This window comes from Rhipicephalus microplus, chromosome 4 (assembly GCF_043290135.1).
Source record: "Rhipicephalus microplus isolate Deutch F79 chromosome 4, USDA_Rmic, whole genome shotgun sequence".
In the NCBI taxonomy this organism is placed as follows: Eukaryota; Metazoa; Arthropoda; class Arachnida; order Ixodida; family Ixodidae; genus Rhipicephalus; species Rhipicephalus microplus.
Window position 1 is genome coordinate 111,983,038 of NC_134703.1, and position 15,774 is coordinate 111,998,811.

Here is a 15,774-nt window from a genome sequence, read left to right on the forward strand (position 1 = left end):
TTTGAAAAATTTTCCTTGTTCAAGCTTCTCTACAGGTGACTCCTGTCATAAAATGAGCGTAAGTGTGAGGGCGTTCTTCTAGGCAGCGACTCCATGACAATGCTTTTGCTTTATTGGGCACGCTGAACACTTCTAATAAATATTAATGAGCATAGGAGTGAAATGCATCAGTAGTGGAAGTCCTGTCGTGTCAACTTTGCGCTAGAGCACTCAGGAAGCTGTAGTGACGATCAAACGTACATTTTCAGAAAACTTCTTTTCAATTCCACAACGAGTTCAGCCAAGTACGAAAAGGTTGTTTCTTTTCCAAGGCGTCAATGATACGTGGCCATATCGAACCCACATTCAATTTTTTATTCAAACCAACTATAAAACTTATGCCGGGGACTTCCCGGGTGACACTCACGTTTCACTTCGAGATAGGCGTCCACAGAATCATTGCCCTTGTAGCATGACGAAATGTCGAAGCCATGCAAATCGATGAGTTCCGGCGGGTTTTTGAACGAGTCGTAGAAATGGTAGCTTAACTGGGTACCGTCCTTGAGGGGCAGAGAGCTCTCGCTGTCGCTCGGAACCTTCGAAGCAAAGACACAAACGCATTGAATCAATCGTCTCAAAAAGTAGGGTGAAACCAATTTCTTTTATTTTTTAGCAATACGCGAATCACAAATTTTCATAATATTTAAGATTGCACTTTTATAAGCTATGGTCCACAAGGGTTATCACGCACGTGACGGGACCGCACAAAGCAAAGTTCGTGAGGGTGAGACTGAGATATGTGGCTTCACCTGGAGGATTGCTTGCTATAAAAAATTGTTGTGGTTAGGTAAAATGAAAACCTAACTACTGCAGCGCGTAATCTAGATAGCGACTGCCTGCTTCAAATACATTCATCAAAGCACACATTTTTCTCCAGGTAAATGCATGACAATACAAACTTTAGTTTTGTATTTTCTGCAAGCCTTTGTTCGGTGTATATTGCAGTAACTATTTCGCGTATGACAGCGCAAGCAACCCTTGTTACCTAACCCAACATACTACAAAAATTTAGTGCACAAAACCTAGGCTAAATGGTACATAAGTATATTTTGAGGGACTGTTAGATTTAAAACTTTGGAATGAGCCTGAACATACGAATACCGATAAAAACAATAATACATAAATGTTATTTTCCTATCATGCTTACAGAAACACATAGAAATAATTGACTTTTCAGTATATTAAAAGAATCAATTTTCGCTTTTCTTCAATAGCACTGGTGGAAACAAGGAAAAAGCACAGCATGAAAATACTTTATGCTTTGTACTGATGATGGTGATGCCCTTTAGCTCAGCTTGCCGAAAGTTTACATATTTAATTGCTCGCTGCCATGCGGGCTGAATAACAATGATTAGAAAAAAAATATTTTCATTGATGCATCATTCCTTACTTATTTTCAGTTGAAAGGAAACGACATGGTTTGTCTAACAACGCACCTGTATCAAAGCTGTGTTTTTCTGTCTGCGCCACAACTAATATTCGAATCCCGTCTCATAGGCTTGACTAATTTATGTGCACATAAATGAGCAGCAACACCTGTACCACGCAAAGACAATAAACAGTTTTGTATAGACGTTTGCTTAGATCAGGTTTCTAAGTATTGATCGCACGTTAGTTTGCCTACAGTCCGAACTATTAGGCATTCAGGAAGATGTTTAGGTCGCCCATACGAAGAAAAGTGACGCTTAAGCAAAGATAGTTAAGGAACAGTAATATTCCACTGTCTACCTGTCGACGGTTAAATATTACGACAGCACGGGCTTACACATAACCCTTAGAAATTTTCAGGCACTGGGAGCATTTCTATGCTTCATTCTGTCCTAACTGATGTATAGTTACTTTGGGCGCCACTTGAAGCTAAGAAGGAAAGCTACAAATGTCATTGCATTTTTACTGTTGTGTGTTGTACAAGATGAGTGCAAGGAGTGCCACTTACACAAAACAGATGAGAACACTGTGAGAGCGTGCGTGGGCGCAGTAAATTCATGGGCGCAATAAAATTGCAATCAACTTGCTCCACAACGAGTCGTTACTTTCTCTTGACGTACCGCTTCAGAACGCTGCTATTCCTTGATCTAAATGGGCCGGTTGTTGTGAAATCTTTAGAAGTTGCATGGCGAAATTTTTTCCTCATATGAAGACCTCAAACAGAGTTAGCTGTACATCGTGCTTATGTTTGGGCCGCCAACGGCTATAAAGCTACGGGGCTTGTGACGTATACAACTAGCTAGCACTCTTCGTAGTAGCATAAAGCACAAAGCCTTCGAATAGGCAATATGATGAACATATCTCGCGGGAAACTGAAATGTGATTGATAATTTGGGGCATTGATTTAATGCACTCACCTTGAGCACCGTGATATCAAGGCTGACCATATACGTGTTGCCAGATGAGCGCTTTCCCTCTTCCCCTTTCTGATGATAGAAAAAAAAAGATGATTCTAATTGTTAACGTTAATAACAAATGGTCTGACGCCACAAATGATACTGGTTATACCCAACGCAAAGACAGCGGCGGAGTACAGCATTGATGTGATGGCCTACTCTCGCAAGTTCAGCTTATGCTTCAAGCAGCTGTCGGCATAAGGACCCAGGCGCCTATATTGTATGGAACCTAATGCCATGCAAAATGCACATTTTTATGGCTTCCTGTGGTATTTCTGAAGCCTTCGGAATTTCTAGGGACAAATGACTTCATTATCACAAACTACTTCACAGTTCAGATGAAGTTTCAACTGGAATGTTACCTTTGCGACAGTTGTCACACCTTACGTCTTATGGTAAAACCAAATGCCTAAGGTTAGTTTGCGTAAGTGTAGTGCCCATTCAAAGTGCATGGTAATAACGTACTTACGAAAAGTGTGCGAAATGACGGTGCAGCACAAAGTTGTGTTCTGCATTAATAGCAAATATAGCACAGAATGTAGACATGTTGTTTTGTAAAAGGGCAAGACGCTTGGTCCCTCCTGCGCTTTTCAACGATCATCTACGTTTACATTGTATAGGGCATCAATATTGTTTCAGTTCAGTTCTATTAATAATATTAATTCAAAACACAAAGCTCCATGGCTAGTAGTTTGCAGACAAGCGTCCAAAAGTCGAGTGACTGCAGTGGGACCCTGCAGCGGGATATTGTATCTGTTAGCGAGGTTACTAATGCATACAATGGTGTGGTGACGAACTGTTAAGTACGTTTCTTAATAATAAGAGGGCTGATTGAACTATCATACAGACGATTATGTTATGTAAGGATACCTTTCAGTTAATCATATTGCTCCTTGCCAAATACCGATAACAAACGGCGTCCCCTGGAGATGACGCTTTGCCACTCAGGCCACCGACGAAGCGCAAAAAAGGAAGTGCTGGCATAAAACAACTGCGTTATCCCACAAATGAGGTTGCAATGAACATGTGGAACAGGTTTTCTTTATATTTTTCTTTCTCCTATAGAGATTGCATGGGAGCATGAATTGAGATGGGCTATTTATTAAAAACACCATATATAACAACTAGGGAAAAGATACTTGCACTTAAGACCATGATTCTCTGTGTTTTTTTGTTCAGTGCTACCACTGTGATATTCCCGCAGAATGGAACGCAATTACGCTGTAAGAGCTCAGAGATCATGAGAAGGAAGGAAGGAAGGAAGGAAGGAAGGAAGGAAGGAAGGAAGGAAGGAAGGAAGGGAGGGAGGGAGGAAGGAGGAAAGGAGGGAAGTAGGGAGGGAAGTAAGTAAGTAAGAAAGGAAGGAAGGAACGAAGGAAAGAAGGAAGGAAGGAAGGAAGGAAGGGAGAGAGAAAAGAAGGAAGGGAGGGGGAAGGAAGGAAGGAAGGAGGGAGGGAGGGAGAGAGAGAGGGAAGTAAGTAAGTAAGTAACTAAGTAAGTAAGGAAGGAAGGAAGGAAGGAAGGAAGATAGGAAGGGAGGAAGAACACTATTATTTACAGATCCGGTGAGTTATCCGAGGTATCGAACAAAAATAATTTCGACATGTTATCAGCTGGCTCAAGTTTAATCTGATTTCAAATGTTGCTATATCGCCAACGCAAATAAGTGCACACGAGACTACCCGTATCAACCTCGGATACCGGTGGCTGTGTTATTTCCCAAGAAACGTTGAAAATTTTGTAAGTGGTCGATGTCTGTTGGCAAGTATGTATCTAGAACAGCTTACGGGAACGACGAAACACCATTCCCACAGCGTGGAGAAGCCGTTAGACTCTGGCGGCCAGTCCGTGCGCAACACTTCCCATAAATGGCACGGAATTCCCCGTTTCACCGTCTGAAATAAGATGAACGTCTCTTTACGGCGGCGATATATCACAGCCTCTCTGCGTCATCAGCACAAAATACCTCAGCCCAATGGCCTAGTGAGTGATACAAAGCCTTCACATGCATTTTTTGTCTTATTATGAAAAAAAAAATATAACAGGACGACGTATTGAGAAGAGACAGTGCAGGAGGACACACTGAGCCAGAAGTAAGGAGCTGGTTTTAAAGTTCAATGATTCTAGAAATTTTTCGTAGCTTTCTTTCAATATGGCTTCAAAGTTCCAGTGGGCAGGTGAACAATAGTGTGCATCAAGAACAGCAGTTAGACGTGACTGTTTAGTCTAATTATTAAAATAAATTTCAAAACAATAACATCTCCAAGTTCATAGCAACAGAAATAGAAGTTTTACGCATAAAGTTTATAAAGCTTTAGGGACATCACAGAGCATCAAACTTTACATGCATGAACTACTTCATTTACACATTATCGGTGCAGTGTAACGTCTTATCAACCATAGGCTGTCTTGCCACAAAGAAAGCCTTCAAAATCACATTTCGCTGCCCGTGTCTATTTCAAGGTATGCAATGGTCGCTGCATATAAAAGCAATGCACGTACACGCACATTAGGTGATAGTGTCTATGAATTGCGAAGATAGAATATATAGAGGGAATGTATCTAAAATGTCAACTGCGCTTTAACTGGTCACTAGAGAAGTCTTCTCGATCTTACCTAGATTTCGTTATTTTTCCAATAACTCTGCTTCAAAACACATTGACCTTCTGTATTATAGTGGCGGTACAATACGAAGACAAGAAAGGTGACTTGACAAGTGCCTGCAGTATGGAAGTGCTATGCTGTGAATAAATATTACCACAATGCTTGTCCGGTACCGTGCACATAACTTTATACGTATTCGCACTACTCCATGTAGTAGATGCTGTAAAGCGACTGGGGCTCCACAAACGCTACGTCAGAATGTAAAATAAACAAGGGTGATGATTGCGCTCATATCAGTGTACCAGCCATTATTACGCTGATGTAACAAAAACGGAACACAGTGCAAACGAAATGGCGGCCATTCCCTAGCCCTTGAATTGAGGTGTTCCGGAAACCTGGATGTTTAAAGCATCCTTGACGCATGATGCATAACTTAGAGAGATAAAATGATATGCAGTATTTTTAATATAAGCAGGCTATAGGACTCAACGTTATCGGTGCACAGGAGACAAATCTATCAATGACCCATTATCGCAGCTGTATTGTGCAGCTCGAAACGTCTACTTTCGGACACAATTAGTTATAGTTAGCTGATGTAAATAACTGAAATATTTGAGTATTGTTTCGAAGAAAACACGCTCATATGGTAAAAAACAAAAGAAATTCAGCTCCGCTACTGTGAAACCTAAGAACGTGCTTAGCAAATGCACCCACCTATTCCAGGTCGTAGACTTCCCACTCCTCCGTTTACCGAAATCTCGATGAAGTCAATGTTTCAAGTAAGCATGTAGGGTCTCCCCGACTTCATTAGAACTTTTAAGGATATTTGTAAACTCTGAGAGAGAGAGATAATAAGGATGAAAGAAAGGCAGGGAGGTTAACCATGGCTGAGCCCGTAAGGCTACCGTGCATTGGCGAAGGGGAGAGGAGAAGGGAAAGTTAATTAGAAAGAAAGAAGGAGAGAAATGTCACTGATGCCGTCGACATAACTGCAGTTCTGTGCTCAATATCACAGATGGTAAGTCACACACGTCGCTTAATCAAATGAGCACATTCGTTGAATTACGTAACTGCCGCATGCACCCAAAATCTTGCTGATGGTGAAGCCATGATGGTGCCGCTTGCGTCCTCAAGCAGCAGACTTCTGAAGACTTGGGAGAGCTGGAGTGATGGTGTCAAGCAGTTGCAACACGCTTCGATCTGTTGGTGTCTGCATGTTGCTCAGAAGCACGCGTAAAGCCCTGATCAGGGTGCTTAGTACTAATGAGCGGTTTTTGAGAAGAGGAAAAAGGCACCTACGTTCCGTCTGCCTCTTGGGCGACACGGCAAAGTGTCTTGTAGGGTAGGGGGGAGGAGGGATAAAAATAATAGTGGAAAAATATAGATAAGAAATGTGACAGACAAGCGACAGGAAAAGAAGGAGATAGGAAAGTTGGGGGACGGCCGAAGAAGTCCAAGGATGGGGCATTACACGGCGAAAGCTGGACGGCGTCAAAAGGTCGCGGAGGGCGAACTAGTCGGCGAGAGCTACGCTGACACCGGAGATCACGGGTGGCACGACCATTCAGCTTGAAATCCACCCAGCGACTCCGACCATGCCGATAACTTGTACGCCTTCATTGATCAGGTATCGATGAAGTGTTCCTGATGAAGTGTTCCGTCAGGTATCGATGAAGTGGCCAAGCTTCACCTGCATTGCTGTTATAGAGGCACCAGTGTCCTTTGAGACTGCTGCGTTCAGACTGGGCAGCAATAATGAAGCGTCAGCTCCGCTGCTTGCAGAAGTGCCTTTCTTCTCAGAACCGACAGCACTTGGCCCGAGTAGAAAAGGTTGAGGTTGTTTTGGACGTGCTTCGCGAGGCAGCGAGATTTTAGAAGCTTTGGTGCAGCGCCGGCGGCGGGATCGTCGTCGTGTAATGAATCCAGCTGTTCTCGGTGTGAGATGTCATTTCTGGCCCTTTTCTTCAGTATTGCTTGCTCACCTCGAATGAAAGGACAGTCCTTCGAAGAGACATCATGTGGCCTATTGCAATTTGAGCACTTCAGTACCGTGTCCTGGCATGTGTCTGTGTTGTGGCGCATAATGCATCAGGAACAGACGATAGATTTACAACTCAGTGTGTGACATACGCGCTGCATGTGTCTGCAGTTTATGAAGTTCCTGCTCATTAGCTTGGATACGTTCCGTGTGCAGACAGTTGCGTCAGGTTGTTCTTCCCTTCAGCCGTAGCTGCCCAAGCGCCGAGAAAGGAAAAAGTGCGTGCTCTGCGAGACGGTGGTTCTATCTCTCGCATGACGCAAGAGTCGATTCCGAATGTTTCTGAAGGAACTTAGCAATTTAAAAGCGAATATTGCTATTAGTTAATGATTGTTTTTTTCAATTTTAGTATTTTAAAACTTGTTCGTTTATTTTGACTGAATTTTGAGCATTGCTAGCCTCGTTTCACACCTGTATCGATCACTTGACTTGGAGCGTAACCACATCGCGTGAAGTGCATGGAGAGCCAGAGGCTTAGTGTGCAACGCACTTAGAAGGTTTTATTTTTTGTACAAGCTTAAGCTATTCAGATGTTTCAAGACCTTCTTTTGCCAATATTTTTCTAGATGCGAAGCAGCTCTTTGACTAGTCTGTGTAACGATGTCCCTCCGTTCACCCCCACTGCGCATGCTCGCATCTCGTGCCTCCTGCCGCATGCTCGCGTCTCGTGCTGGCCCAGCAAGACACCCGCAGAATTGTAACTCTCCACACTCTTTCTAGCCTCACAAGGCTGACGCAGGGAGCGTCCGCTAGCAAAGAAAATTGCAGCATATCCACGGAGTGAATGATGGAGAGTGGGGCGAAGCATTCGTCCGTCCACGCGTCCGTCTGTGTGACCGTCCATGCGTTTAATCATGCGCCCGTCCCTGCGTTCGTTCATGCATCCGCCCCTGCGTCCACCTCGAATTCATTCATGGTATATACTAGTTCATTGTATTCATGGCCCCGCGGCTCAACGCTCGCTAAACCTTTCGAAAAACCAAGGAGGTTACGCCCAGCGAGTATAACGTAGCAACCCTTCCTTGTCCGATAGTGCTCAATGTACATACCAATGGCTGCTAATAGGAATCGCAGCGTGCCCGTTGACTAAAAGCCGAATGCTCCTGTCTCTCGTTCCCCATTAGCAGCCATCAGCATGTGCATTGGGAACTATTTTTATTGTTAAACAACGCACAGAAGAAATCTCTCACCAGCACCACCTTGGAGGTCAAATGTTATACCTATTTCGGGTATGTGCCACTGGTGGTTACGTACTACGAGGGACGCCAGAGCCACGCCATAAGGAGCTTCGCCCCTAAAAACATACCGCTTGCGCTGCACAACCGTTCTCTGGCCACCCCGTATATGCTGGCGCCATGGTCTGGCACTGAATCGAGCGTCCAGAATTCAGTCAAGGTCGTCTTCACTCGGATTTAACTTAATAAGCGCCAGTGACAACGTCGCCGTCAGTGTAGGCGTTAGCGCTCGCTGCTTCGCATGTACACATCGTTCCCTTTAGCGAGAGATGGTTCGAGTTTTAACGAAAGCCCGTAAAGTATGAAAAATAACATTTAGTGCACTGTGCAATATTTAGTGCAATATTTTGTGCAAATTTAGTGCAATATTTTGAGGCGCGCATACGTAAAAAAGCGTGACAAAAAATAAAGTGCAAATAAAACATAATAAAAGAAATATCATTGATGAATGGTTATGACTCGTCTTCACTTTGTTGTAACGTCTATTCATTAATGTTTGCACATGGTGCAGAGCATAGATTCTGATGTGACGTTAAATGAAAGATTATTGTGTATTTCTGTTAAGTATCTTTTGACAATATAAATATATACAGATATAAGCAGTAGCTGTACAAATGAATCAATAAATCAATAAACATCGTGTAATAGAGCATAAATTCACCAACCTGTTTCTTGTATGTCAGTTTTATGTTGTCATTATCACCACTGAAAATTGTAGCTGGTGTCATGTGCTTGATCAAACTTGGATCGGTGATCATTTGCACGTCAAACTTCAGGTCAAGTATGCTTTTTACCTTGCAACGTATGTTTTTCTTCTGAGTAATCTGATAGATTGCATCTGGAATATTGCGAAAGTTGTTACAAAGGTTCAGTTATTTGAAATTACGTGTTGTTTACTGTTTAATTATACTGTTTAAAGCCATGACATACATCTAATTCATATTTATGGGTTGAAATTGTCAATGTTTTACGCCACACATACAGTTTGTGATTATGAAACTCTCTACCTATACCACAGCCTCGGGAAGTGAAATTTAAGCTGTGTGAAGGAATCATTCGTTCAATATGAGGCCAAATAATAATAGCTTTTGGAATATAACGTCCCAAAACCACTATATTTTTATGAGAGATGCCGTAGTAGAGGGTTCCTCAAATATAAAAAACCTGGGGTACTTCAACGTGTACCTAAACCTACGCACTCGGGCCTCAAACATTTTTGCCTCCATTGAAAATGCGGCCGCCATGGCCGGGATTCGAACCCGCGACCTGTGGCTCAGCAGCCGAGTGCCTTAACCGTCGGCTGCTAGACCTGCGCGGCGAGTTCAAAATGAGGCAATACGATTAGAAGTGTCTCCTATATGGATTTACGCCTATTTAGAAAGCACCGCGCGTAGGTTTAGGGAAGATCTCCGTCACTGGATTTGTAGATTATGTTTCAAGGGACTCAAGATACAAGCGTTATTTCCAGTCAGCTACCTCCCAATAATACCAGCATTCATCCAGTGAATGGCATGATTCGTCGCCAGTGCATTGGACGTAACTTTGGTCTATTTTTATTATTCTTAGACTGGCGTAGGCACTGTGTAAAATTGCCGGTATCCCCTTTATGAATACATTCGCCGACTGCACAGAGGATACACAACATCTGAAGAGGCTTCCTTCGGTAGATCGCCCTTCTCGCTTACAAGCGCTCGCCCTAACTAGCGCAAGTAGACTGCATCGTAGCGGTGTAGTACGTGTTATATGGTATCATTGATCCCTGGCCAGTAAGGAACACGAGTGCGTTTCGTTTTTCTGACAATCGCAGTGAGCAGACGAACGATGTCCCCCACACTAATGAACACTGGCGGGTAACCGCACTTCCAAAGACCCCGCCGAAGTGTCTTCGCCTCAGCGGTCAGATCTCCGGGGTTTGTGCATAAGTGACTAGCGCGGCCTAACAAGGAGGCGACCGCTGACCCCTTTTGAGTGCCAGGATAGACAGAACCGCCGCCGCGTTCAGGTACCTGCCAAATTGTGCGCTTTCTTCATGAACACTGAAAGATAGCTTTCCATTGTTGTTTTTAACGGGGCCATTCAAAAAAGGTAGGCATGGTCAGCTTCCAATTTACTGGGAAGTGAATGGAGTTCGGCAGATTTTCTAAATATGTAATGGATGCTTCTAAAGCAGAGCGCTTGATGACCAATGAAAGTGATCACCCTCCGTCGTTCTACGCGCAATGCTTGCGTAACGTGCTATAACCTGCACAGGATTGTTGATGTTAATGAGAACGAAGAATAATGCCAGGGAAAGTATCGCTTTGTTATTAGGAGTAGTTTTAAGCCGTGTATTCATGGTATCAGAAGCTGCATGTTTATATTAAGATGTCTTTTTCAGATACATACAACATTCGAGAGCTGAAAACGCTTGTTTCAACATTAATAACAATGGAAATAAAGAGGTGTGCCCATGATCATGTTAAAAGTTACCCCCACTTCTGTGTTCTTAGTTGCGAAAGGAAAAAAAAGGGCAACCTCAGAAATGGTGGAAGTAATGCAACGAGCAACGAAATAGTTCTTTATTGTTTTTTACCACAACACGGCAAAGGTGGCCTTGTCGAAAAGGAAAAGAAATAAACGCGTGTTGTTCAAGATAATGACTATACTGTCTGATGTGAATGGGTTAAAAAATGGCAGCATATCCACGGAGTGAATGATGAAGAGTGGGGCGAAGCATTCGTCCGTCCATGCGTCCGTCTGTGTGACCGTCCATGCGTTCGTTCATGCATCCGCCCCCGCGTCCGTTCATGCGTCCATCCATGCATCTGTCTGTGTGTTCGTTCGTCCATCTATTCAACACTCCAAGTCCCACCATCTCGCATCTTTTTATTATATATTCCCCGTATAGAAGCACCGCCAGTCAGTGGACATTCCAAGGACTAAACGACATGTGGCACACGCACACTTTCTTACGGCTTGCGCTTCGGGTCTACTTCCCACCTTCAACCACCTTGAGTTCATGGTATATACTAGTTCACTGTATTCATGGCACTGCGGCCCAATGCTCGCTAAACCTTTCTAAAACCAAGGAGGTTACGCCCAGCGAGTATAACGTAGCAACCTTTTCCTGTCAGATAGTGCTCAATGTACATGCCAATGGCTGCTAATGGGGATTTCAGCGTGCGTATAGACTAAAAGCCGAATGCTCCTGTCTCTCATTCTCCATTAGCAGCCATTGGCATGTAGATTGAGCACTATTTTCATTGTTAAACAACGCACAGAAGAAATCTCTCACCGGTACCACCTTGGAGGTCAAATGTTATACCTATTTTGGGTATGTGCCACTAGTGGTTACGTACTACGAGGGACGCCCAAGCCACGCCATAAGGAGCTTCGCCCCTAAAACAATTACTGCACTATTGACGTTTACGTACGCTGTTGTTCTTTTACGTATCACTATTACATACCGAATATGTCCCACGAATTCACATAATCTATGCTTGGCCAATCTTCCTTGTTGCGTGAGAGTCACGTTAGAGGCATCATCATCCTCACCATCACAATCATCATCATCATACTTATCATCACTACCATTATCATCATCATGCTTTGTCATCATCACGACTGCCGGTATAGTTTGTTCTCTGATGAATATTTTCTATAGAGGACGTTAGATAACGCCGCAATCTAAAAGTTATCTTTTTCAGTGCCACCTACCTTCATTTCCAGATACAACAAGCGCTCGTTTCCGGCGAGAAACGGTGCCGTTTGTGGGCTCGTAATCAATTCTGTACAACATACGGTCTAGATCGACCCAAACCTGTAATAACAATGTTTAAAGGTGATTGATTGACTTGGAAAAATAAAAGAAAGAAAATGTGAGTGCGTCTTTAAAACTGGGATTGCACTCTTTCCCTCGGTTAACAACATGTCCCCATGAAAGACCGAAACTGAATAATGTAGCATACATCACTGTAGTGCGTAGCGCTGTAGTCGGATGATGTCATCTCCACGCGGTAGTTGAATACCCTCAGATCTCGAAGTGGAGGCAGAGAGACGGCTTTTTTGTAACCGCCACAGAAGACGCCATCTGGAAGCTGTAGACAATACCATAAGATATCAGGCAATGTTAAATTTAATCAAACCTTTTTACACTACGTTGTTCAATGCGTTCGCAGAATTAAGGCATATGCAAAGAGAGAAAGAAATGAAGGAAACGTGAAGATGTTGAGGAGCTGGGCATAGGAGTTGCTACCCTTTGCAGGTGGCAAGAAATTAAACAATTCAAAAAACCAGAGGTAGACAGGGAGCAGGCTCTTATTATCTTCGATTGCTCACTTCTAACAGTCTTAGACTATCGGGTACACTGCACACTGAGTGCTGGTATTCGGAAGGCACGATTTTTGGCAGTGAAGTACGGCCACGGATGGATAACCAAATAAGTCCAGTGCAAACACCTACAATCCACATCGCTTCGCAAGCTTGCGGTACCCAGGCTCATTGTACTTAATGAACACCACTACGTTCGAGTACAACTTAAAAAGTCAGGGGAGGCATCGCCCAAACTACCGAAGCGCGGCACAAAATCACCTCAGCGACTAAAAAAAAAAATAGTCCTGCTCTTGCTCTCAGCAACGTCCTCTGCAGGCGAGGATGTCACCGGCCATCCGGCTCATGACATCGGTCTAGGGTACTCGCCAATTGGTGTAGGCTTGCGTGCATCCTTCTTTGAGGAGGAAATGACACAGACATTTAAAGTTGTAACAGATTAGAGTTGGTCTGAGTTCGAAGAACATGGCGGTTCACGTTACCAGCAATCACATGAACGCAACAAATCTTCTGTATCCTGCACACTATGGTAGAAGTGACTACCAGCAATCACATGAACGCAACAAATCTTCTGTATCCTGCACACCATGGTAGAAGTCCTTCGGAGAAGTTAATAAGATTCTGCAGCAACAAACGTGTCTTGGTCTTCTACAATTGAAAGTGGTTGTAAAAATATTTGGTTTTCACGTGATAAGTAGTTCGAGAAAATAAATATATAAGTGCGCTCAGGCGACAAATCACCTGCAGAAGGTCATCGTGGATATGGTCTCCAAAAGCACCGAAATCGAATATGTTAATTTCAATGTCGTCGTCATCTTCACTGTTGGTATATCGTATGTGAACACACACGGGTGCCTGCATGGTCCCGGTGGTAGATCCCCATGAACGTGCTAAACCATCGTGAAAAAAGTAAAAAAAAAACCATACATGGTGTCAGTGAATGCTTCAACCTAAAATTTCTTTGATGTGAAAACAATCATTGTTCATGTTAACTGCACGTATTGATAACAGCGTGTTTTCAGAACAACTCTACTCCCTAGGAACAACTTATTGCTTTTGAAGAGAAAGTGAGCACTAATATAACAATGGCAAAAAAATGCGCACACAAACATGAAAGAAAGCTTCATGATTAAGTTCGAAGACTTTTGGGTTTCTCACGTACGCACGCTACTTTTGAAGAACAGTGTGCGTGACTGCAGGGGCACAAACGTGCGAGTCCTTTTGTTCATGTGTGTTTAGTAAAGTGGTTAACGATTTAGAGCAGTCCTTTTGTTCACAGAAAGTGTGCACGATCAATTGTTCACGAAAGTAATTTCACTCAACACACTAATGGTAGCTATCGTCAGGAAAAGACCTCCAAGCTTGCTCACAGTTGGTTTGCAGATATCGCCTAGAGAACGAGTTAAAATTAGGAGCAAGGGTAATTTATATGCACTACAATGAAATTCTTCCAACTTCTCCAGATTTTTCTATATAAACATCTTAAAACTAGTGACAGGTATGCATTAATAAATGTTCATGACGAATGCTTTCTTTATTCCCGAATAAAGTGTTGTATCTCTTTTGCAAAGCTTATTGCTCTAGATAACATTCATTGTTATCCATGCTTGTTCACGTGTTTCTGAATATTCGAGACTCCAATTGAGCGCTCGTCACCTAGCGGCCACGCCTGGAAACGGCGATAACAGGGTAATCGTAGAAAATAGAGATGTGACGACATTGCGCGTGTTGAGACGCGGCTGCATAGTTTATCTCTTTTCGCTATGCCGCACACGTGAGCCCTAAAAAGAAGAAAACAATCTTTATAGAACATTGTAGTGTGTCGCAATGCGTGCCATCGTGGCGGAAACATGGCAAAATATTGTTCTATCGCTTCCTGGTGGATGCAAGTGACGCATGATGAAGAACGGTGCAAACTGACGCATTGGGAAGAAAGTGGCGGACACTACGGTGGTTTGTTCGCATTAATTCGCTCCTGACGGCTTGATTTTTCTTGGGGAGCAGACCATTAATAAGGTTTTCTGCATTATTAATATTATTCGGCCTTCGGTTAGCATGCACTATAGAAGGTTTCATGATTGCAAGCGTTGTCCACCAAAGAACTTCCGGTTACCTCATTTACCAGCTTTTAACATCGAAATCAAAAGCACGTTTTAAGTTCCTTTTAAGAGTAAGAAATAATTCTCGTTAGTTTTTTAGATAAAAGGAACGTGCGTGAAGTTAAAGAAAATCTTGTTTCGTGTTTATGTAGCACAAAATAACATTTATTTGAATACATTTTGCCAAATAGGAAAAAGGAAGTGTAAAAAATCACCCCGAATCTGCATGTTACACTGCATATGTCATCGAAAAACGATAGTCTTGCGTCTGGAGAGAGTGAACAAAACGTTTATATATTGTTCTGCGCAAGAAAATTGGTGAATGGTACTTTGGAGGCGCTGCGTTAGTGCCTCGAGCGTGTAGCAAAGGCGAACGAGTGCATCGAGGCACGTTAGACACGAGCGCCATCTGGCAGTTCGAAAACGAAGGAAGGCGCGCGCGCCCGCGGATAAAGATGCGCGCTTGTCTCGGAGGTGATAAGGTGTAGAACGCAAAGCGACGGGCAGGTGCCACCACCGTGTCGTCTTAGCAAAGCGTTGGAAGCGCTTACCTTTTTGAGCATCGGCGTTGTACTGTCAGTGCAGCGTGATAACCACTACGGTCCTTAGAATTGCTTGTGTGTGCCTTCTCTAGTATAAGGGCACACATACAAAACACCAACGCGTTGTTATGGTGCCTTAGATATGCGCAACAATTGCTTTTTAATTGACAATTGCAAAAATATGAACGCTGAATCTTCAGCAATATTCGTGGACGCTGTGGATAGGGTTGGCCGTTTGGTGCCGTTTAGGTATCGGTAAGGGCGGAAAAACAAACAAATATACAGACAGACAGATAGACCAAAATTTTTTCGTTGAAGGTCCCCAAGAAAGACTATCGTCTTTAAAAACCGGTGGGCTATCTTTTGAAGCTCTTCTTAGCCACCGGTGCTATTAGGGCACAATGGTGGACGAAACCAGATGTCATCAAGGGGCTGTGTTTTCGAACAGTTAAAGGGTCTCTATAGCTTCGTTTATATAAGTAAGCGCTTTAGAAAATGTCTTGCGATATGTGTTTGTACGTTTAG

General features: G+C 43.3%; 1 protein-coding gene across 2 annotated transcripts in view; it reads right to left on the reverse strand.

Moving 5' to 3' along the window:
* The window catches only part of LOC119172274 (uncharacterized), a 45,894-nt gene that overhangs the window by 11,638 nt on the left and 18,482 nt on the right, over positions 1–15,774 (reverse strand). Inside the window, exons 4-10 of one of the 2 annotated variants that reach the window (XM_075893500.1) lie at positions 13,350–13,498; positions 12,248–12,376; positions 11,997–12,099; positions 8,966–9,138; positions 4,211–4,318; positions 2,385–2,453; positions 407–575 (exon numbers count right to left, since the gene is read on the reverse strand). In XM_075893500.1, coding sequence (XP_075749615.1) covers positions 407–575; positions 2,385–2,453; positions 4,211–4,318; positions 8,966–9,138; positions 11,997–12,099; positions 12,248–12,376; positions 13,350–13,498 — 900 coding nt within the window. The remainder of the gene's footprint in view (positions 1–406; positions 576–2,384; positions 2,454–4,210; positions 4,319–8,965; positions 9,139–11,996; positions 12,100–12,247; positions 12,377–13,349; positions 13,499–15,774) is intronic. The other variant, XM_075893501.1, reaches the window with a different exon arrangement.